This window comes from Aegilops tauschii, chromosome 1 (genome assembly GCF_002575655.3).
Source record: "Aegilops tauschii subsp. strangulata cultivar AL8/78 chromosome 1, Aet v6.0, whole genome shotgun sequence".
Lineage (NCBI taxonomy): Eukaryota > Viridiplantae > Streptophyta > Magnoliopsida > Poales > Poaceae > Aegilops > Aegilops tauschii.
The window spans coordinates 56,380,420-56,398,561 of NC_053035.3; the positions used below are offsets into that span (position 1 = coordinate 56,380,420).

An 18,142-nucleotide genomic window follows, 5' to 3' on the forward strand; every position below is an offset into this window, starting at 1 on the left:
TTCAAACTATTTGAAATGTTAATTTGCTATCTACAATGTGTGCGATCATCCTATTTTGAATTACAAACAATATTTGTTGTGATTTTTTTTGTGATTGATAAGACCAAGAACCAGTTTAGAAGTTAACTGGCACATACCCTACCGCCGGACGGCACGGAGGTAGGTGCAGACAGCCTACCGCCAGGACCGTTGGCGGTAGGTTGTGGTACCCTACCGCCAGTGGGTCACGGTTTCTTCGTCACTGAACAGAAGGCATGTGTGCGCGACCCTACCGCCAAGGAAAGTGGCGGTAGGTTGTGGTACCCTACCGCCGGCGGAAACGCCTTCTTCGTCACAATACCGAAGGCACAGCCTACGACACTACCGCCGAGCCTTGTGGCGGTAGCCTTAGCTAGACTACCGCCACGTCTGGTGGCGGTACGACCGTTACGCCACGTGGCCTCACACAACGGGGCTGACGGCGGCCGCCGTTAACCTACCGCCGCTCCCAGTGGCAGTAGCCTATACAATCCTACCGCCATGATCTATGGCGGTAGCGAAAGGGTCAAATCTCAAAAAAAGTCCAGGCCAGGGTCAGATCCCGATTTTATACGGTAAAAGGGTCAAAACACGAAAATTTGCCACGGATGGCGGAGTAAGGGTCGTGCGGTGGTAGAAGGTGCGGCTGATCGATCACGGAGTGCGGATTGCATGATGCCATCGCGCGCGTGCGCTGCGGGAGGAAAGCCCGACACGACGACGGTGGAGACGGGAGAAAAATTCCTTTTTACTATTATTGGACGCCGATAACTGCCACACGTGTGGTGTATCGGGTGGTTGTGCCGCATGCCTCGTGTGGCATGGAGAAGAACCCGCCCGCACGACCGCGTCCAGGCGCGCGCAGCCACAGCCTGCACGTCCGGTGTCTGGCAAAACCGCCCACACGTCCGGGCCAAACGACCGCGCTGCCCGCACGACCCAGCACGCCAGCCGTCTGAGCTCCTTTCGATCCCCAGTCTGCCCTGCCGCCATTGTCTCCCACCTCTCGATCCCCTACCTCCATCGCCTTCCTTCTCTGGTTGCCATGGCAACCAGAGCAGATCCCTAGCGCCTTCCCACCGCTAACCACCCACCCCTCCCCCTCCCACCCCAACCCTGCCCTCCCAAGACGACGAGCTAAAACAAGTGGATCTCCGATCTCCTTCTGTTTCTCGGCCTTCTTCTGTCCAGAAATCTAGAATTGCAAATTTGCCCACGAAGATGGCGACTGGATCCACGCTATCAGGGCAAACACCCCACGAATTTTTGTGTCTTCGCATTTGCCCACCAACATACGCCAGATCTGCCATATACTATGCTAGAGTTGTGCCAAGCTTCTGGGTTGGCTTGGTGCGACTAGTTGGTAATGAAGCATGCGTAGGAATCACTATAAATAGGGAGAAAAAGGAGGAATTTGGCATAGGGAGGGAGGAAAAATAATTGCCACTTGTATCTAACGTTAGTTGCCATCTATCGTTGTCCTTAGTTGCCACCATGTTATCTTATTGCTTGCCATCCTATTTTATTGTCTGTTGCCATCGCTTCAAAATGATAGCTGGCATCCAGAATTCAGAAAAGAGAATGAATGTGCATGTCCTACTTGCCATGAGGTGTTGGTTGCCTATGCAAGAAATGTGATAAGATTGCCATGTTATCTTCTACGTGCAAACAACAAGAATGCTTTTTGCGGATTGTTGATGCGTTCTTGTTCATGCAGTGACTGAAAACACAGTGGCAGAAAAGAAAGCAGAAGAATGAATCACGAAGATGGCACTGATCCTTGGCTTTCTCAAAGGCCGGAAACGCCACCTTGGGATGCAGCAGAGTACAATCAACTCATTTCTTCAGGGCCATTGCTGCCACTACTAGAGCACTACGCGGGCATCGGTATGATGCATGATAAACAAAGAAGAAACAGTTGCCATGTTCGTGACGATGAAGATGTCATTCTACTTATGTCCTACAATCTAATTTTTAGCAGGTTCTTGTGACCAAACCACAATCAGGGGGGCAGCATGGCAAGTTCAGTCACAGGGCGCTAACGCTGACAAATGTACGGGCAACCAACTTCAGCTAGCTAATGTGGCAAATCAAGGTAACGCATACGAAAAAGAAACTTACTATTGTGGACATGAAATTAAACTTGCAAGGATGGCAAAAGACTCACGAGTTATGTCGGAAAAATGTAGGACCTTCATGCAGCACGTGGCATCAGGCGGCAACCATGTACCTGCCATCAATGTCGTACACAGGTGAGTGCATGAAGTGAAGTTGTGGATAGTGAGTTAGGAGAAAGGAACATATCTGACAGCTGCAGTTGCCATGCCTGGACAGCTGCAGTTTCCATGGCTGGACAACTGCAGTTGCCATGCCTGGACAACTGCAGTTGCCATGTATAATCAAATGTGACTACAATGTCTAAACAACCGTGGATGACAAGTGTGAACAAATCTGTGTGGCATGGTTGGACCACTACATGTGCCATGTTGAACAAACTACAGTTGCCATGCAATGACCAACTGCTACCATGATCGCAGGTTGTTACGGTGGAACCACATCGGCAAACGTCTCATGGCAAGCTTCACAGTTGCAGGAAAGCGCTATTGCAGATAGAGCGCATCAAATTGGAATGACAGACCACACAAGATCGGCACATGCGGCACAACAAGGTAAAAAAAATGTGAACCAGAAAGCAGTACTGCATTTGCTTTTGTGGGAATAGCATGTGAGGAAAAGTAGATTTGTAACGGTGGTGGTGGAAAAAACAAACAAAAAATGCTACCAAGTGGTCGTGTGCAAAGAGTCGTATATTGTCTTCGGGATTTGCCAATTGCTATAAGAGTGTGTGCAACATTCATGATTGTTCACATTTTCCTATTGAGCTCAGGCCTAGAATACAAGTTTTGATGCTAGAATATACTGGTTGCCATGTGTTGGCAACAGTAGTTGCCATGTATGTTGGACTGTAGCTGCCATGGCTATATAATACAAGTTCTGATGCTAAAAGACGCTGGTTGCCATGTATTGGCAACAGTAGTTGCCATGTTGTAGGATTGTAGCTGCCATTACTGGAGAATTACAGTTGCCATGCATGGCCATATGCAGATTCACGGCTTGCTGTGTGAATGATGTCATGCAAAATCACATGTAGTTGATGTACTCCGTTACGATAAACATGCCATTCAAGCAAAATCTTACGCTCGTACCTGATTTTTTATTGCAGGACCTTCAACTACAATTAACAGCAGTGCGGGGACATCTACTGCGGGGAGCTCTGAGCGCACGGAAGACGCGTTCCACCAGCCAGCCAACACTCATGCCACAAACAATGCCGAGTCAGTGTCGGAAATGGCAATCGTTCCAGCAATGCCGACAAGCACACCTTTGCACACCAGCACAAGCAACACTCAAGCAGATGAAACAGCCATCGATACTGAAGTGAATGATGAAACTGATGACGAAGCACAAGGGGATGAACATGGTGGGCAATCAAAAATCATAGTACCTCAATCTTGGGCAGAGTTTTGATTCGTTTGAAGATGCAAAGGAATTCTACCAGACATATGCAAAGTTCCATGGGTTTGCGGTCAACACTGAATACCATAGGAAAATTAAAAAACTAACGAGTACAGCAGAGGTGAGATGAGGTGCTACAAGGCACGAAGAAACAAGAAGGGCAAAGGTGATGCGCCTATCGTTCCGAAACGAAAGAGAGGTATCATTGTCAAGACGGAATGCCCTGTCCGGTGTAAGCTGACCGTAGATGGAGCACAGTGGGTGGTCACTGAATATTTTGACGAGCACAACCACGAGCTAATAAAGAAGTTTGACCTGGTAAAATTTTTGACCGCCCACAGAGGATTCACCCCCCTCGAGAAGAAATTCATAAAGCTGCTACATGATTGTAACGTCGGTCCATCAAGAATGGTCCAGATACTCTCCCTCATCCACAGCAAAAATAGGACTCTGAGTAGCATGCCCTACATACCAGCAGACATCACAAACCTAAAGGCAAAGTACCGTAGAGAAAGCAAGTTGGCTGACATAGAAGCCACGATAGCCTACTTCGATGAGAAAGCTAAAGAAGATCCAGATTTCTTCTATAGGATAAGATTGGACGATGAGGACCGTGTCAGGAACATGTATTGGGTGGATGGTGCTGCAAGAAGAGCCTACAAACATTTCCGAGACTGCATTTCATTCGACGCGACATATCTGACTAATATGTACAAGATGCCATGTGCTCCATTCATAGGAATAAATAACCACAATCAGTCATTGCAGTTCGGATGCAGGCTCGTTCGGAACGAAGACACGGATGGGTACACTTGGCTGTTCAAGACCTTCTTGGAGTGCATGGGTGGACTTGCTCCGATGAACATAATAACAGACCAGGATTTTAGCATGCGTGCAGGCATAAAGGAGGTCTTTTCGTTGGCAGTGCACAGGCACTGCAGGTGGCACATTATAAAGAAGGCTGAGGAGACGCTAGGACCGTTCTTTGCTGACCGTCCAGAGCTGCACAAGGCATTCGAGCTGTGCGTGGACCACAACTTGACGGTGGAGGAGTTTGAAAGGAGCTGGATGGCTATGATTGAAACATATCAAGTCCAAGACCACGAGACGCTTGCTAGCCTGTGGGAAAAGTGAATGTACTGGGTGCCGGCCTACTTCATGCAGTGCTTCTTCCCGTTTCTGCAGACTACACAGCGCAGCGAGGGGTTCAATGCTGTTTTGAAGCGATACGTGAGCCCTGGCAACTCATTGCTACAGTTTGCCAAGCAGTACACCGCTTTGCAACAAAAAATACTGGGATCCGAGCTACAGCAAGAAGCAAACACCGTGCTCAAGCAGCCAAAATTGCTAACGTATTTACCAATGGAGAGGCAGATGAGCAAGATATACACCAACAAGATTTTTAACAAGTAAGTCAGTTGTGTTACAATCTTATTTGCACAATCATGAAGGTAGTGGGTGCCATGTAGAATGCAATGCAATTGAAAAGCTTATTTGAAAATGATGATTTTTTTTGAAAAGTAGCCATTGAGTACAGAGTAACCATGATATGTAGTTGCCATGTTTAATGAACTACAGTTTGCCATGTTTAATGAACTACAATTGCCATGTTTACTCTGCCATGTTTGCTCAACTGCAGTTGCCATGTTTGATGAACTGCAGTTGCCATGTTTAATGAACTGTACTTCCATTGGCCATGATGGTATGGAATGCAAATGCCAAATGAAGTTGTTATGTAGTTGCCATGTTTAATGAACTGCAGTTGCCATGTTTAATGAACTGCAGTTGCCATGTTTACTCAACTGCAGTTGCCATGTTCAATGAACTGTAGTTGCGATGTTTGAACGACTGTAATTCCATTGGCCACAACAACAAAAGGTGCTACAAAAAACTTCACACAAGAGTTTAACAAAACCACACAAAACTTGCAGATTCCAGGAAGAAATAAAGCGTGCCAGCATGTACACGGCTTTCTAGGTGGACGAACATACGTTCAAGGTGTGTTCTATCCTGGGCATGTCGGATTCAGAACCTGAAGACCCGGACAAGGGAAGGAACTACTTTGTGAAGGCATCGATAAGCGAAGGCGAATACTACTGCCATTGCTGCAAATTCGAACGGGATGGGATTGCGTGCTGTCACATACTAAAAGTAATGGACATGAACGCGGTGACACGAATGCCCCACCATTTCATAAGGCGACGATGGACTTGGGACGCTGACGACGCATTGGCGCCGCAAACATCAAACACAGTTTTGGCTGTGCATGACGAGAGACCAGAGTCATCCATGGAAGCCGTGAGGCACGTTGTGTTGACAAAGAACTATGCTGAACTAATTGATGAAGCGTGCAAGTGATGAGACAGCGAGGGTCGCAGAAAAACACAGGAAGGCCCTCAAAAGAGAGCTTGATGAGATCAAGAAGAGGAAAGCTGAGGAAGCCTTACACAGGTTCCCCCGCACATCAAGTGTGCCTTCATCCACGGGGCCATCATCTGAAAACTCGGAGGTAGGATCTGGAATAGCAAGCACACAAACCCAGGTTAGGAACCCGCCCTGTTCCATCACAAAAGGGCGTCCAAAAGAGATAAGATACAAATCGGGATTGGAGATTCAAGCAAAACACAAGAAACCAAAGAAAGGGACGGGCAATCCGTAAGCAACATTGGAGCACTGTGACTTGGTCCATGGTGACATTTTTTTGTAATCTAGATGTTCTACATTTTGTAAAAATTGGAGAATGACTCTTGAGGGGCATCAGAATTTGAAGCAAAATGCCATGAATGAATAACTGCAGTTGCCACGTGTATGGTACTGAATTTGCCATGTTACTTGAACTGAATCTGCCATGCAATTTCTACCGAATCTGCCATACCATTTCTACTGAATCTGCCATGCCATTTCTACTGAATTTGCCATGTTATTTGTACTGAATCTGCCATGTTAGTTGTACTGAATATGCCATGTTAGTTCTACTGACTCTGCATCGTGTAGATTTCCATGTTCAGTCAGCGCATTTTAGTCACACATATTGTATTGTGGTGCAAACTATGGGAAACAAGCTGAAACGGTCACGTGCAGCAACGGCACAGGTTACGGCTGCGTGATAAACTACCATGCTAGCCGGTACAATTAGCAATGAAAAAAAGAACCAAACAAACAAATGAAGAAGGACGATAACTTTCACTAACCGTGTCTGATGAACTCCATTTGCCATGTTTTCAAACATCGTACACGCATTCAAAACAACAAACTGGTACTACCAATGATGAAACGTGTAATAATACTGAAAACCATAAACGTATCTGCTGTCACACCTAATTAGGTTCACATCCACACATATATTACAGAAAAATATTCAAATGTCGCTCACACACCACTACTACATACTAGGCTACGCGGAGATGCAGTCATAACATAGTACACGGGCATGGTTTTTGAAAAGAACAAAAGTAATACCTTACATTCCTCGGTAACAGAATGTAAGGTAGGCGTTCGGTGGAGCACCACGTGATCACTTGTACTTCTTGGCGGCTTTCTTGACAGCTTCCTCTATGAACTCACGTGCGTTGGACCACGTGTTGAAATCTTCATTCATCAACCAGTTCCATGTGTAAATTTTGCGGAGCTCGACGACCATTGCAGCTGTGACGACAGGAACCCGTCGACCTTCCCACTTTGCAAGGTATTCCAATGTGTGAAAGCCGCAGTCGTTCCTAAACAAGAAAAGAATCAGGTTAACTCACAAGAACAGAGAGAAAAATCATAAACTTCAATTCAGAGGTGACAAAAGAGGGTAAGCATTGGTTTAGAGGACACATGAAGAAAAGATGGGAAAATACCGGTTTCCTTGCTTCGTAGTCGCCACGTACTCAATTGGAAAATGTCTGATCTGGACCTTTGAGTTTTCATAGTGACGGTTCCATGTTTCTTTGAGGTTGTTGATGAAGTATTCATCATGCGTAGTAAGGTCTGCATCAGCTTCTGAACGCATTGAATCAAGCACCTCAAAACGTTTGTTCTTCAGGTCAAGGCAGATCGCGTAGTGGTGACCACACTTGTCATGTGGGTCGTGTGGTGCAAGCTCCTAGAACATGGGGAACAAGAACTATAAGTAAAATGAAGGAAAGAAGAAGCAGAGTTCACATGAAGAACAGAAATGATGTAATTGGGAAAATGACGTGTAAAGATATCACCGGTTACACTAACAGGCACATGAGTGACATGAAAGCAGCAAGGGTCCAAGAAAAGTAAACCAATGTAGAATGTTTAGTTATAGTGGGTAATTAAAAGAAGTTACCATCCATGTATGAACAAAGTTGCCCTGTATTTTAGTTTGAAGTTGCCACATAGGTTGTAGTAAGAAGCAAATCAAAAGTCATTTTACATGGCAGCTGTTGCCACGTGAAACAGCTGTCACAAAACAGGGTGTAGCCCACATCTGAAGCATAGCTACTGGCAAAAACTTACCATGGGAGGAAAAAATGTGCAAGAAAGGAAGGAGTACTCACACATTTATTCATTGTGAGCTTGAAATTGTTGGGGAACGTAGCAATAATTCAAAATTTTCCTATGTGTCACCAAGACCAATCTAGGAGATGTTAGCAACGAGAGAGAGGGAGTGCATCTTCATACCCTTGAAGATCGCTAAGCGGAAGCGTTACAAGAACGCGGTTGATGGAGTCGTACTCGCGGCGATTCAAATCGCGGAAGATCCGATCTAGCGCCGAATGGACGGCGCCTCCGCGTTCAACACATGTACAACCCGGGAACGTCTCCTCCTTCTTGATCCAGCAAGGGGAGAGGAGAAGTTGAGGGAGAACTCCAGCAGCACGACGGCATGGTGGCAATGGAGCTCGTGGTTCTCCGGCAGAGCTTCGCTAAGCACTACAGAGGAGATGGAGGAGGTGTATGAGGAGGGAGGGCTGCGCCAGGGAAGAGGTGCGGCTACCCTCCCACCCCTCCACTATATATAGGGGCAAGGGGAGGGGGGAGGCGCCCTAGGGTTTCCCCTAGGGGCGGCGGCCAAGCAGATTGGATCTCCCTAGGGAAAATCCTAGGGAGACTTGCCCCCAAGCCAAGCAGGTGGAGGCTTGCCTCCCAAGCCAGGTGGAGGCGCCCACCTCCCCAAGTAACGTGGGAAAGGGTGTGGGGGCCACACCACCCCTTAGTGGGCTGGTTTGCCCCTTCCCCTTTGGCCCATGAGGCCCTCCAACACTTGCCGGGGCTCCCGAAACACCTTTCGGTCATGCTGGTCATAGCCTGGTACCCCCGGAACACTTCCGGACTCCAATACCCTTCGTCCAATATATCGATCTTCACCGCCGGACCATTCCGGAGCTCCTCGTCATGTCCGGGATCTCATCCGGGACTCCGAACAACCTTCGGTAACCACATACTATTTCCCATAACAACTCTAGCGTCATCGAACCTTAAGTGTGTAGACCCTACGGGTTCGGGAACCATGCAGACATGACCGAGACACCTCTCCGGCCAATAACCAATAGCGGGATCTGGATACCCATATTGGCTCCCACATATTCCACGATGATCTCATCGGATGAACCACGATGTCGGGGATTCAATCAATCCCGTATTCAATTCCCTTTGTCAATCGGTATGTTACTTGCCCGAGATTCGATCGTCGGTATCCCAATACCTCGTTCAATCTCGTTACCGGCAAGTCACTTTACTCGTTCCGTAACGCATGATCTCGTGGCTAACTCATTAGTCACATTGAGCTCATTATGATGATGCATTACCGAGTGGGCCCAGAGATACCTCTCCGTCATACGGAGTGACAACTCCCAGTCTCAATTCGTGCCAACCCAACAGACACTTTCGGAGATACCTGTAGTGCACCTTTATAGCCACCCAGTTACGTTGTGACGTTTGGTACACCCAAAGCATTCCTACGGTATCCGGGAGTTGCACAATCTCATGGTCTAAGGAAACAATACTTGACATTAGAAAAGCTCTTAGCAAACGAACTACACGATCTTGTGCTATGCTTAGGATTGGGTCTTGTCCATCACATCATTCTCCTAATGATGTGATCCCGTTATCAATGACATCCAATGTCCATGGTCAGGAAACCATAACCATCTATTGATCAACGAGCTAGTCAACTAGAGGCTTACTAGGGACATGTTGTGGTCTATGTATTCACACATGTATTACGGTTTCCAGTTAATACAATTATAGCATGAACAATAGACAATTATCATGAACAAGGAAATACAATAATAACCATTTTATTATTGCCTCTAGGGCATATTTCCAACAGAAATCACCATGCGCAGCAAAATGCTTCCTCAGGATTTTGTGGTGGAAGTCACCATCCCATATTTTGCACATCACATTGTACTGCATGATTGTTTTGTCGGGAGACATATCCATATGCCTGTTGATGAAGTCAATCCCACATGCAACTACATTCTTCGACATTTTACCGAGTGGCCTCACAGACTCGACAAGATCACCCAGGTCAACGTACGTCGCATCACATTGTATGATCTTGGTTCTGTCCAAACATGAGCTGTATGAAAATGATATAACATGAAAGAATCATGTCTACTAAGTAAAAAAAGAAATAAAACATAAATGGAGCATATCTAGAAAATAGCAAATGGAGCAATAGTAAAAAGAGCAAAGCAAATGAGAGGTTATGTGGTGTGGTCATTACGCTTTCAGCTCCTTCATGTGCTTGCTGTTGGACCTCGCATTTCCAAAGCGCTTGACAATATCGTACAACTGGTTCTGATCCTTTGTGGCCTTGACTTCTGGCTCGTAATCATCCGCGGATGGTGCGTGAACTACCCTATGCTGCCTCATAGAACCAGGGGTGGCACTTCTAATGGTATCCTCAGATACCGTCTCAGCAGGCACGTTAGAACTTGATTGCCCCTGGCCTCGTGAGGACCTCCTCTGCAATGATGTCTCCTCAATCCTATGGTAAGCTTCATCAAGTGACGGCGTAATCTCCTCAGGGGTGGCTGCAAGGATAAAAAAAGTGGGTTAGGGTACCTGGAAAACAAAACAAGTTTAGTGTGGAAAGAAAGGGTGTAGAATATGAAATGTAGGTACAAAACATAGGGAGTTGCCATCTGGAGGCAACTCCAGTTGCCATGTGTAGTGCATTGTAGTTGCCATGTGACAACAACTACAGTTGCCATGTTGTGTTAACTCCAGTTGCCGTGTCCTTGCCGAATGGAAAAATGCAACATGGCAAAAAATGTAGGTGACAATGTGCATCAAATCCAGTTGCCATGTCCATCAGATAACATTTGCCATCACAAGTGAGAACCCAAAAAAAATGCTTGGGACAAAATTCAGACTAAAAATATGTATACACGAAAATGATAAACGCAGAAGAAATGTACCTTGCACAATCGGCTCTGCGAACTTCACAGCCTTCCTGCCCTCGACCATTGGCTGCGCCATCATTGCGTCCATGCCTGCCGGGAAAGCAAAGGCAACTGGCGTAGGATCTTGCACCACTGGATGATCTTGACTAATGCCAAGGCTAAAGCTCGGTGGGGTGAAGGCCATTGGGTGCCTCTCCTGCCTACTGGCCGGACCGCGAACAACTTGCTGGGCAGAATCCAAGGGTGAAAGATCAACAAACATTTCTGCATCGGCCGCTGCAGAATCATCGGGCTTATTCGTAGGGCGGGGGGTGTTGTCAGCGGTATCAGTCGCAGCTTTCTTGACAATCTTCTTGTTTGGGCTGTAGGGGACACCAACGTTGACTGGGAGCTTAGAAGTGCGCAGATTTAAGCTGGGGTTCTCCACGGCGGGTACAGACGCAGTCTGCTCTGGATGTTCACCTCCGTCAGTCGTGCCCGGCTTGCCACCTGGGTCAGTTGTACTCCGGTCTTCCGTTTTCTCCATAACATTGCTTTTGGCAGGTGGTGGGAATAGTGTGGACGCAGGCACATAACCAGAGTCATCTCTGCTGCTCCTAGCTACAGCCGGTGCGTTCGGCATGTCTACTGATTGCTTGCGGGGGCTACGATGCCTAGGTGGAAGGCCAGCTCGCGAAACGGTCGCCTTAGCAACCTTTGGACCACCAGAAGTTGGAGTTGTTGTGCCAAGACTCTCACCTGTGGATGGCATATCATTATGTTCTGTCGCCTCAACCCCTTCTTTCGTGGACGCAGAAGTGCCACCACCCACGCGCTTGGAATCTGTGTCAGATGAGCGGGAATCTTCCTTGCTTAGGTTGATCTCGGGGGCGTCCACTTCAACACTTGCTGATCGGGTGGCATGGCTCACAGCAGCATCCTTCATTACCAGCAGAGTGGGCAATATTTCAGCAGTCCTGGCAGATACCGACTCGTCACTCCCAGATGAACGGATGCCTGTTGTTATAGCCTGCACATCTGCAACCGGCGGAGATGGTCGACCGCTTGCATCAGAGCTAGTGGGAACAGTTGCCGGTGCATCAGCAGTCTTGTCGACTGGCGCCTCATGAACATCTGAGTTGCCACCTGTCGACAGCTTTGAATGAAGGCGTTCGAGTGGGTCTCTAATGTTCTGCTTGGTCACGCGTGTAGTAGTCTTCTTCACCTTGCAAAGAAAAAGAACATGAAAAGTATAAAAAATGAACAAAAAAAATATTTGCCATGGTAGCCATCTTAAAAAAATGAAAAATGTGTGATGTGCCAGAGATGCCATTTCAAAACTAGGTATGGATGAGCACACAAGTCAATGGAAAGGCTGGTAGTTGCCATGTAGCTGGAATAAGAGTTGCCATGTGGCCTAGTTAGCAGTTGCCATGCAGAACAAGCAGGAGTTGCCATGGTAGCCTTCTTGAAAAATGAAAAAAGTCTGATGTGCCAGGGCTGCAATTTCAAAACTAGATATGGATGAGCACACAAGCCAAAGGAAAGCTGGTAGTTGGCATGTAGGTGGAATAAGAGTTGCCATTTGGCCTAGATAGCAGTTGCCATGCAAAACAAGCAGGAGTTGCCATGCAGTAAAAAGAAACAGATCATTGGAAAAACAGCAGTTGTCATGTGGGACTGATGGCAGTAGCCCATGTGGCAAGCTGAATAGATGCATTGAAAAAGCAAAAATATAGCACTATGGCAATGAAAGAACAAGGATAACCTACTTCTTGACTGTCTTCCTCAAATCTGGCAACACGACAGGATCCCCGGTGTTGGACGTCATCGTACGAGGAGATGACCTGGTGGAAGCGGTGTCACCAGTAGTGGGGGCACCCTTGTTCAATCGAGCAGAAACACGGGTTGGCGTTGGTGCTTGTTTCTTTGTAACTGTTCGTCCACCAGCTGTCGCCTCACTGCACGTATAAGAAAGTGGCAAAAAAGGTGCCAATTGTCAGACACGAAAATCATGGCCACGCTTGGCAAAACAAATGGAAAAAGGGTCAGTCTGTTCAAAAGGAGAGACAAAACAAAACACTAAAATAGAAGTCGAACCTCCTCCTAGCAGCTAAGGGATCGGTCCAAGACCTGTTGCCAGGAGAGCCCTGCCCAACATCCTCTAGAGCCCTCCCCCTCTTTGAGGGCGACACCCCCTTGCCTCTCTCAGCTGTATGTTCTTTGACTTTCTCCGGTGAGGGGACATCTGGTGCAGCCTTGCCCTTCTTACCACCTGCACAAACTTCAACATGTTCATCATCGTCGGTGTCGTGTTGCACGTTCTCCATGTCATCATCATCGTCCTTGTCGAGAGCAGCATCTCCATCTAGTTCATCTTGTGTGTCAGGAAGCTCCTGGGAACTGTTGTAGTCATACCGGTCACGGCAACCAGTTGGCCGATGTGCCCGTTCTGCAACAAATGGAGTGAACTGCCTCGCAACCGCATCGCTGTCAGAGCCATTAAGGGACGTCCAACCCTCAACCAACTTCCCGAGCAAGCTGGTCATTCCGGATGCAAACTGCCCAATTAGATGCTCAACAGGTGCCCTCGCCTGTGCACGAAATAAGAAGCAGCAGTAAACGACCATATTAGAGTCACGTGCACAAGATCAAATAAACCAAAACAACCATAGATATATATCCTTGATTACCTCAGTAGGACAAGACGGAGCTGAGTGCACATCCATCCACTTTCCAAAGTTTTGAGGCCTACCAAACACGTTGTAATCTATAGCATGCTTGGTCATCGGCTAGAAATAACCAAAAAACAGCTTGAATGTAAGAGAGAAAATAATGAACACTAACTAACAGTTCATGTATTGCAAAAAATAAAGAGGTGGAGGATAGAAGTTTCAACATGGATGATGGAGTTGCCATGTGGCGTAAGACATGGATACCATGCGCAGACAGCCATGGCTAACAAGGTAGTCAGCTCTTGTTAGCCGCAGACGGTTGCCGTATGGGGATTTTTTCATATGTTATGCAGCGTAAAATTGAAAGAATGTCGTGCAAAGAAAGAAGCCAGAACTAACCTGCAGTTTCCCATATTTTGTATCAGTTATCTTGTTCACGGCAAGCACAGCCTTGACAGCATCGTAAGTCCACGCAGAAACAGCAAACTTGTGTGGAGGCGGCGGGCCTCCTATCCCAGTAAACTCCACAGTGGACAGATCAAGACGATCGACGTACATGAGCTGGTGTACAACAATTTAAAAAGAAAAAAATATCAGTTGCCATCATGGCATTTTGCAAAAAACTAGCTAATGTGTGTTCCTTCAATCATCAAGTTGAAGGGCATGAAAAGAAGAGAAAGTTGCCATCTATCTGTGTTAGTTGCCATCATGTTGTGCTGGCAGTTGCCATCTTGTTATGATGGTAGTTGCCACAATGTCACCATCATAGTTGCCATACATACTCAAGGTGTTAAGAGTGTTTGCAAAGGAGTAGTGAAAAATACCATTAAATGGAGTCTACAACCCTTCTGGTACATCTTGTTTGAGAATGCATCATGCAGGAAGTCCGCAATGAACTTACACCAATTCATGTTCTTCACATCTTTCAGTTTCGCTTGCACGACACAAATTTGAAGACAAGAAGCTGCCGCATCAGAAATCAAATGAAAAAACATCAAAATAACTGCCAGTGACTAGCTTACAAATGACATCGGTGTCAAAAGATTGAAGGAAATAAAGGAGTAGAGATAGATCATTCACCAGGATGGGGAAGCATTTGTTGCTTAGACGAAGAGATGTGGTCGGCGCAAAAATAGCTGAGATCAGGTACATGAGTAGCTTCATCTTAAAAACCTCACCATGGGTTGTCACGGCCTCCAGCGAATTTGCCAGCAAAGTTGTGTTCAGCATGGTTGCCAACCCAGGAAACAAACGGGCAAACAACATTTCCTCAATCTTATTATTGACCTCATACGGGACTTTGATTTCTCCACGGGGCACAGCCAAAGTGCAGAACACGGATTCCTCGTCCAACGGCAGTCTTCCACGTCCCGGAATCACAAATTCCCTGGAGGCGGGGTCGTAAATCTCACCTAGCCAATCGCATACAGGGTTCACTAGATTCTTGCACCGAACATCCATCAGAGCCTGCATCCCCATCTCAGCAGCAGCTCCCTTCTGCTCATCAGTAAATCCCTTGGTCAATAAAGTCAGGCGTTCTTGTGAACCCCTATTGCGATTACGCTTCTTCTTCTGCAAAACAGACAAATAATCATTTGTTGCCATGTTTTCACTATCATGAAAATTTAGTTCCTAACAGACAATTGCAAACTCAATGTGACATTCAAAACATATGGGGGGAGGGGGTGGACAGTTACCTCATCGCCGTCTTTTGTCCGTCCAGTTGTGCGATTCTGCCGCGGTAACTCCATGAAATCATCATCATCGTCTTGATGATCGCCGCGAGCCATTCTACCGAGGTAAGAACAAAGCAAAATGTCAGGGTGAAAATGAAAGTATGAAGTAAGCAGTTGCCACCTAACAGAATGTACTTGCCACATGGGCTCAATTGAAAGTGGCAAAAAGTTTAGGCAATATCGTATGAACACCCACAGCCCCTATGATTGTCCAACAATAAATGTGGCAACTAAACACATTGGCTTCATTTGAAAAATGTAAAGATCATAAGGCAGTTGAAACAAAATGCTGAAGTTGCCATGTTAGCACAAGATAGTACGAAGAAAGGCACAAATCTTCGACTGCACAAACATATAATGTGGCAACTCACACTCTGTCCTCATACAAAAAAGAGTTGTCATATATTCAAAGGCAAATGTACTAGGTTGAAATTGCCATGTTAAAATGCAAGACAATTCAAAAAGTGTTGAAAACATCTACTAAACAACCTGTAATGTGGCAACTCACACACTGACCTCATATTAAAAATGAGTTGCCATGTAATACGGCCAAATATGTTCAGATATCACAAGTCAGCATGGCAAAACACAAAATTGAGTCTATGGTACAGTGAATTTGCCACATTATCCTGCCTACATCATGGCAACAGCCATAGTGTGTTAACAGAAATACTTGCCACATGGAAATCATACTTGTGGCAACTGACACATTTGATCAGGAAATTAGTTGCCCTAGTGCACATAGTTGCTGAAACTGCCATGACTACCTATTTACTACACTTTATCATGCCTACAGCATGGCAACAACCATAGTGTGTGCACAAAAATAGTTGCCAGATGGAAAACATATTTGTGGCAACTGACACAGTTGATCAGGAAATTAGTTGCCATCCAGTGCAGATAGTTACTGAAACTATCATGTCTACCTTCATACTGCATTTTGAAATACAACTACCTAGATCTAGGGTTCATTGGCAACTATCATAACTTGAAATTCATCAACAAAAAACTTCCTGCACTGATCGCAAATAGCATTTCGAGACAATACATAACTAATGGCTAGAAAAACGCCGGCTCAATCCCAAGGCAGAACCAGGATGTGGCTGCGGACAGGCCGAGCCACACCGGCATGACAGCCACGGCGGCGGCGGCGAAACTGTGCAATGCCACCGAAAACGACCAGCACAGGACTCCTCCGCCGGTGGGAATGCCGGAGCATCGCGAATCCGCCTGAATCTCGATGAATCTCGAGCGGAACATTGACCACATAGGAGAGGGGAGAATGCAGGCAAGGAATGTGAGCGTGGGAAGGAGAATTACCTTCAATCTGCAGGCACTCCGGCGAAGACGCTCCGGTCCGGCGAGTCCCATCGACGGCCGCGAATGCCGTCGACTCTTCCGCCTCCGCCGTCGCCTTCTCCTCTCGCCTTCTCTTCCAATCGAATGAACTGCGGGGTGGCTTGGCTGAGTAATGAAGTGGAGAGTAAATGGAACCGTGAGGGGAGGGGGGGGGGGGGCGAAGTGAGCGACGTGGTTGACGGCAACCGCAGTTTGGGCGTGGCGTGCGGGCGCAGAGCAGTTCCACCGCACGCCTCCGAGTGGAAACCATTGACCGCGGGGGGGAGGGGGGGGGCAACTGGCGTGTGGGCGAACACTCTCACACACCACACACGCGACTTGTCCTACGTGGTACACAAAATCAGCCAAAACGTGCCAAGATTCGTGCAGAAACTGTTGAACGGCGATGGAGGCGTGTGGTTGAGTTGGCTAATGCCCACACATGTGGGCGTTAGTGTTTTCGTTACTATTACAGGGACTGGGGAAAATCTCGAACTGAGGTGTGATGTGAGGATGTCGGTGTACAAAAAGAGGGGCACGCTTTTGTACCCCTTTACCTGTGCACGGGCAGTCGGAGCCGCACCCACGGTCACACCAAGCAGAGCAGGGGAGGTGAGCCAAGGTAAGACTGAAGCCCAAGATAAATAGAGCAACGCCAAGGCCAAGACCACAAGGAGCAGAGGAACGCTTTGACGGTATCCAAGCGGAGCACGGCCCCCGAGTGGAACCAGGTACCTTTTTGCTCCAGTTAACTCAACCATTCGTCGAACCATCAGCCGGGCAGAACAAGCGGAGGAAGTCAGGTCCCGGCAAAGTACTTTCCTACCGAGCCCCCTGGGGCTGCCGGCAAGGGTCCTGCCACGGACACTGAGCCTGCCCAAGAGCAACTGGCTCCGGCAGGGCGTCAAGCCCTGGCCGTAGAGACAGCCGCTCCCATGGCGGAAGAAATGCCTTTGGTCCTTGCCGTCGAGCCCCAGGCTCCGGCATGGGCGCAGCATACCGTCCAATTCCTACAAATAGGGGAGCTTCCTGAGGAGCATGAAGAAGCGGAAAAAGTAGCCCGTCGGTCCGCCCTGTACCAGTTCGTCGATGACGTCCTGTACAGTAGAAGGCCAAACGATGTGAAATTGAAGTGCATCCCCCGGAAGGAAGGACTGGAGCTGTTGGCGGAGATACATGGAGGCATATGTGGCTCCCACATAGGGTCGAGGGCCCTTGCCGGGAAGGCGTTCCGGCAAGGTTTCTTCTGGCCCACCGCCCTCCAGGATGCGACGGCACTAGTAACCAAGTGTGAAGCGTGTCAGTTCCATTCAAAGAAGCTTCATCAACCAGCTCAAGCCCTTCAAACAATCCCTCTCTCCTGGCCATTCTCGGTCTGGGGGCTCGATATACTGGGCCCTTTCCCCCGCGCTGTCGGGGGCTTTGGGTACTTGTACGTTGCGATCGACAAGTTCACAAAGTGGCCGGAGGTGGAAGCAGTGAGAAAGGTGACTGCTCAATCAGCTGTCAAGTT

General features: G+C 47.5%; 1 protein-coding gene across 1 annotated transcript; it reads left to right on the forward strand.

Annotated features, from left to right (window-relative positions):
* Positions 1–3,660: 3,660 nt before the first annotated feature.
* On the forward strand, positions 3,661–4,668 carry LOC109742360 (protein FAR1-RELATED SEQUENCE 5-like). The gene has a single exon (XM_020301448.1). The coding sequence runs from the start codon at positions 3,661–3,663 to the stop codon at positions 4,666–4,668; it is 1,008 nt and encodes a 335-aa protein (XP_020157037.1).
* Positions 4,669–18,142: the final 13,474 nt, after the last annotated feature.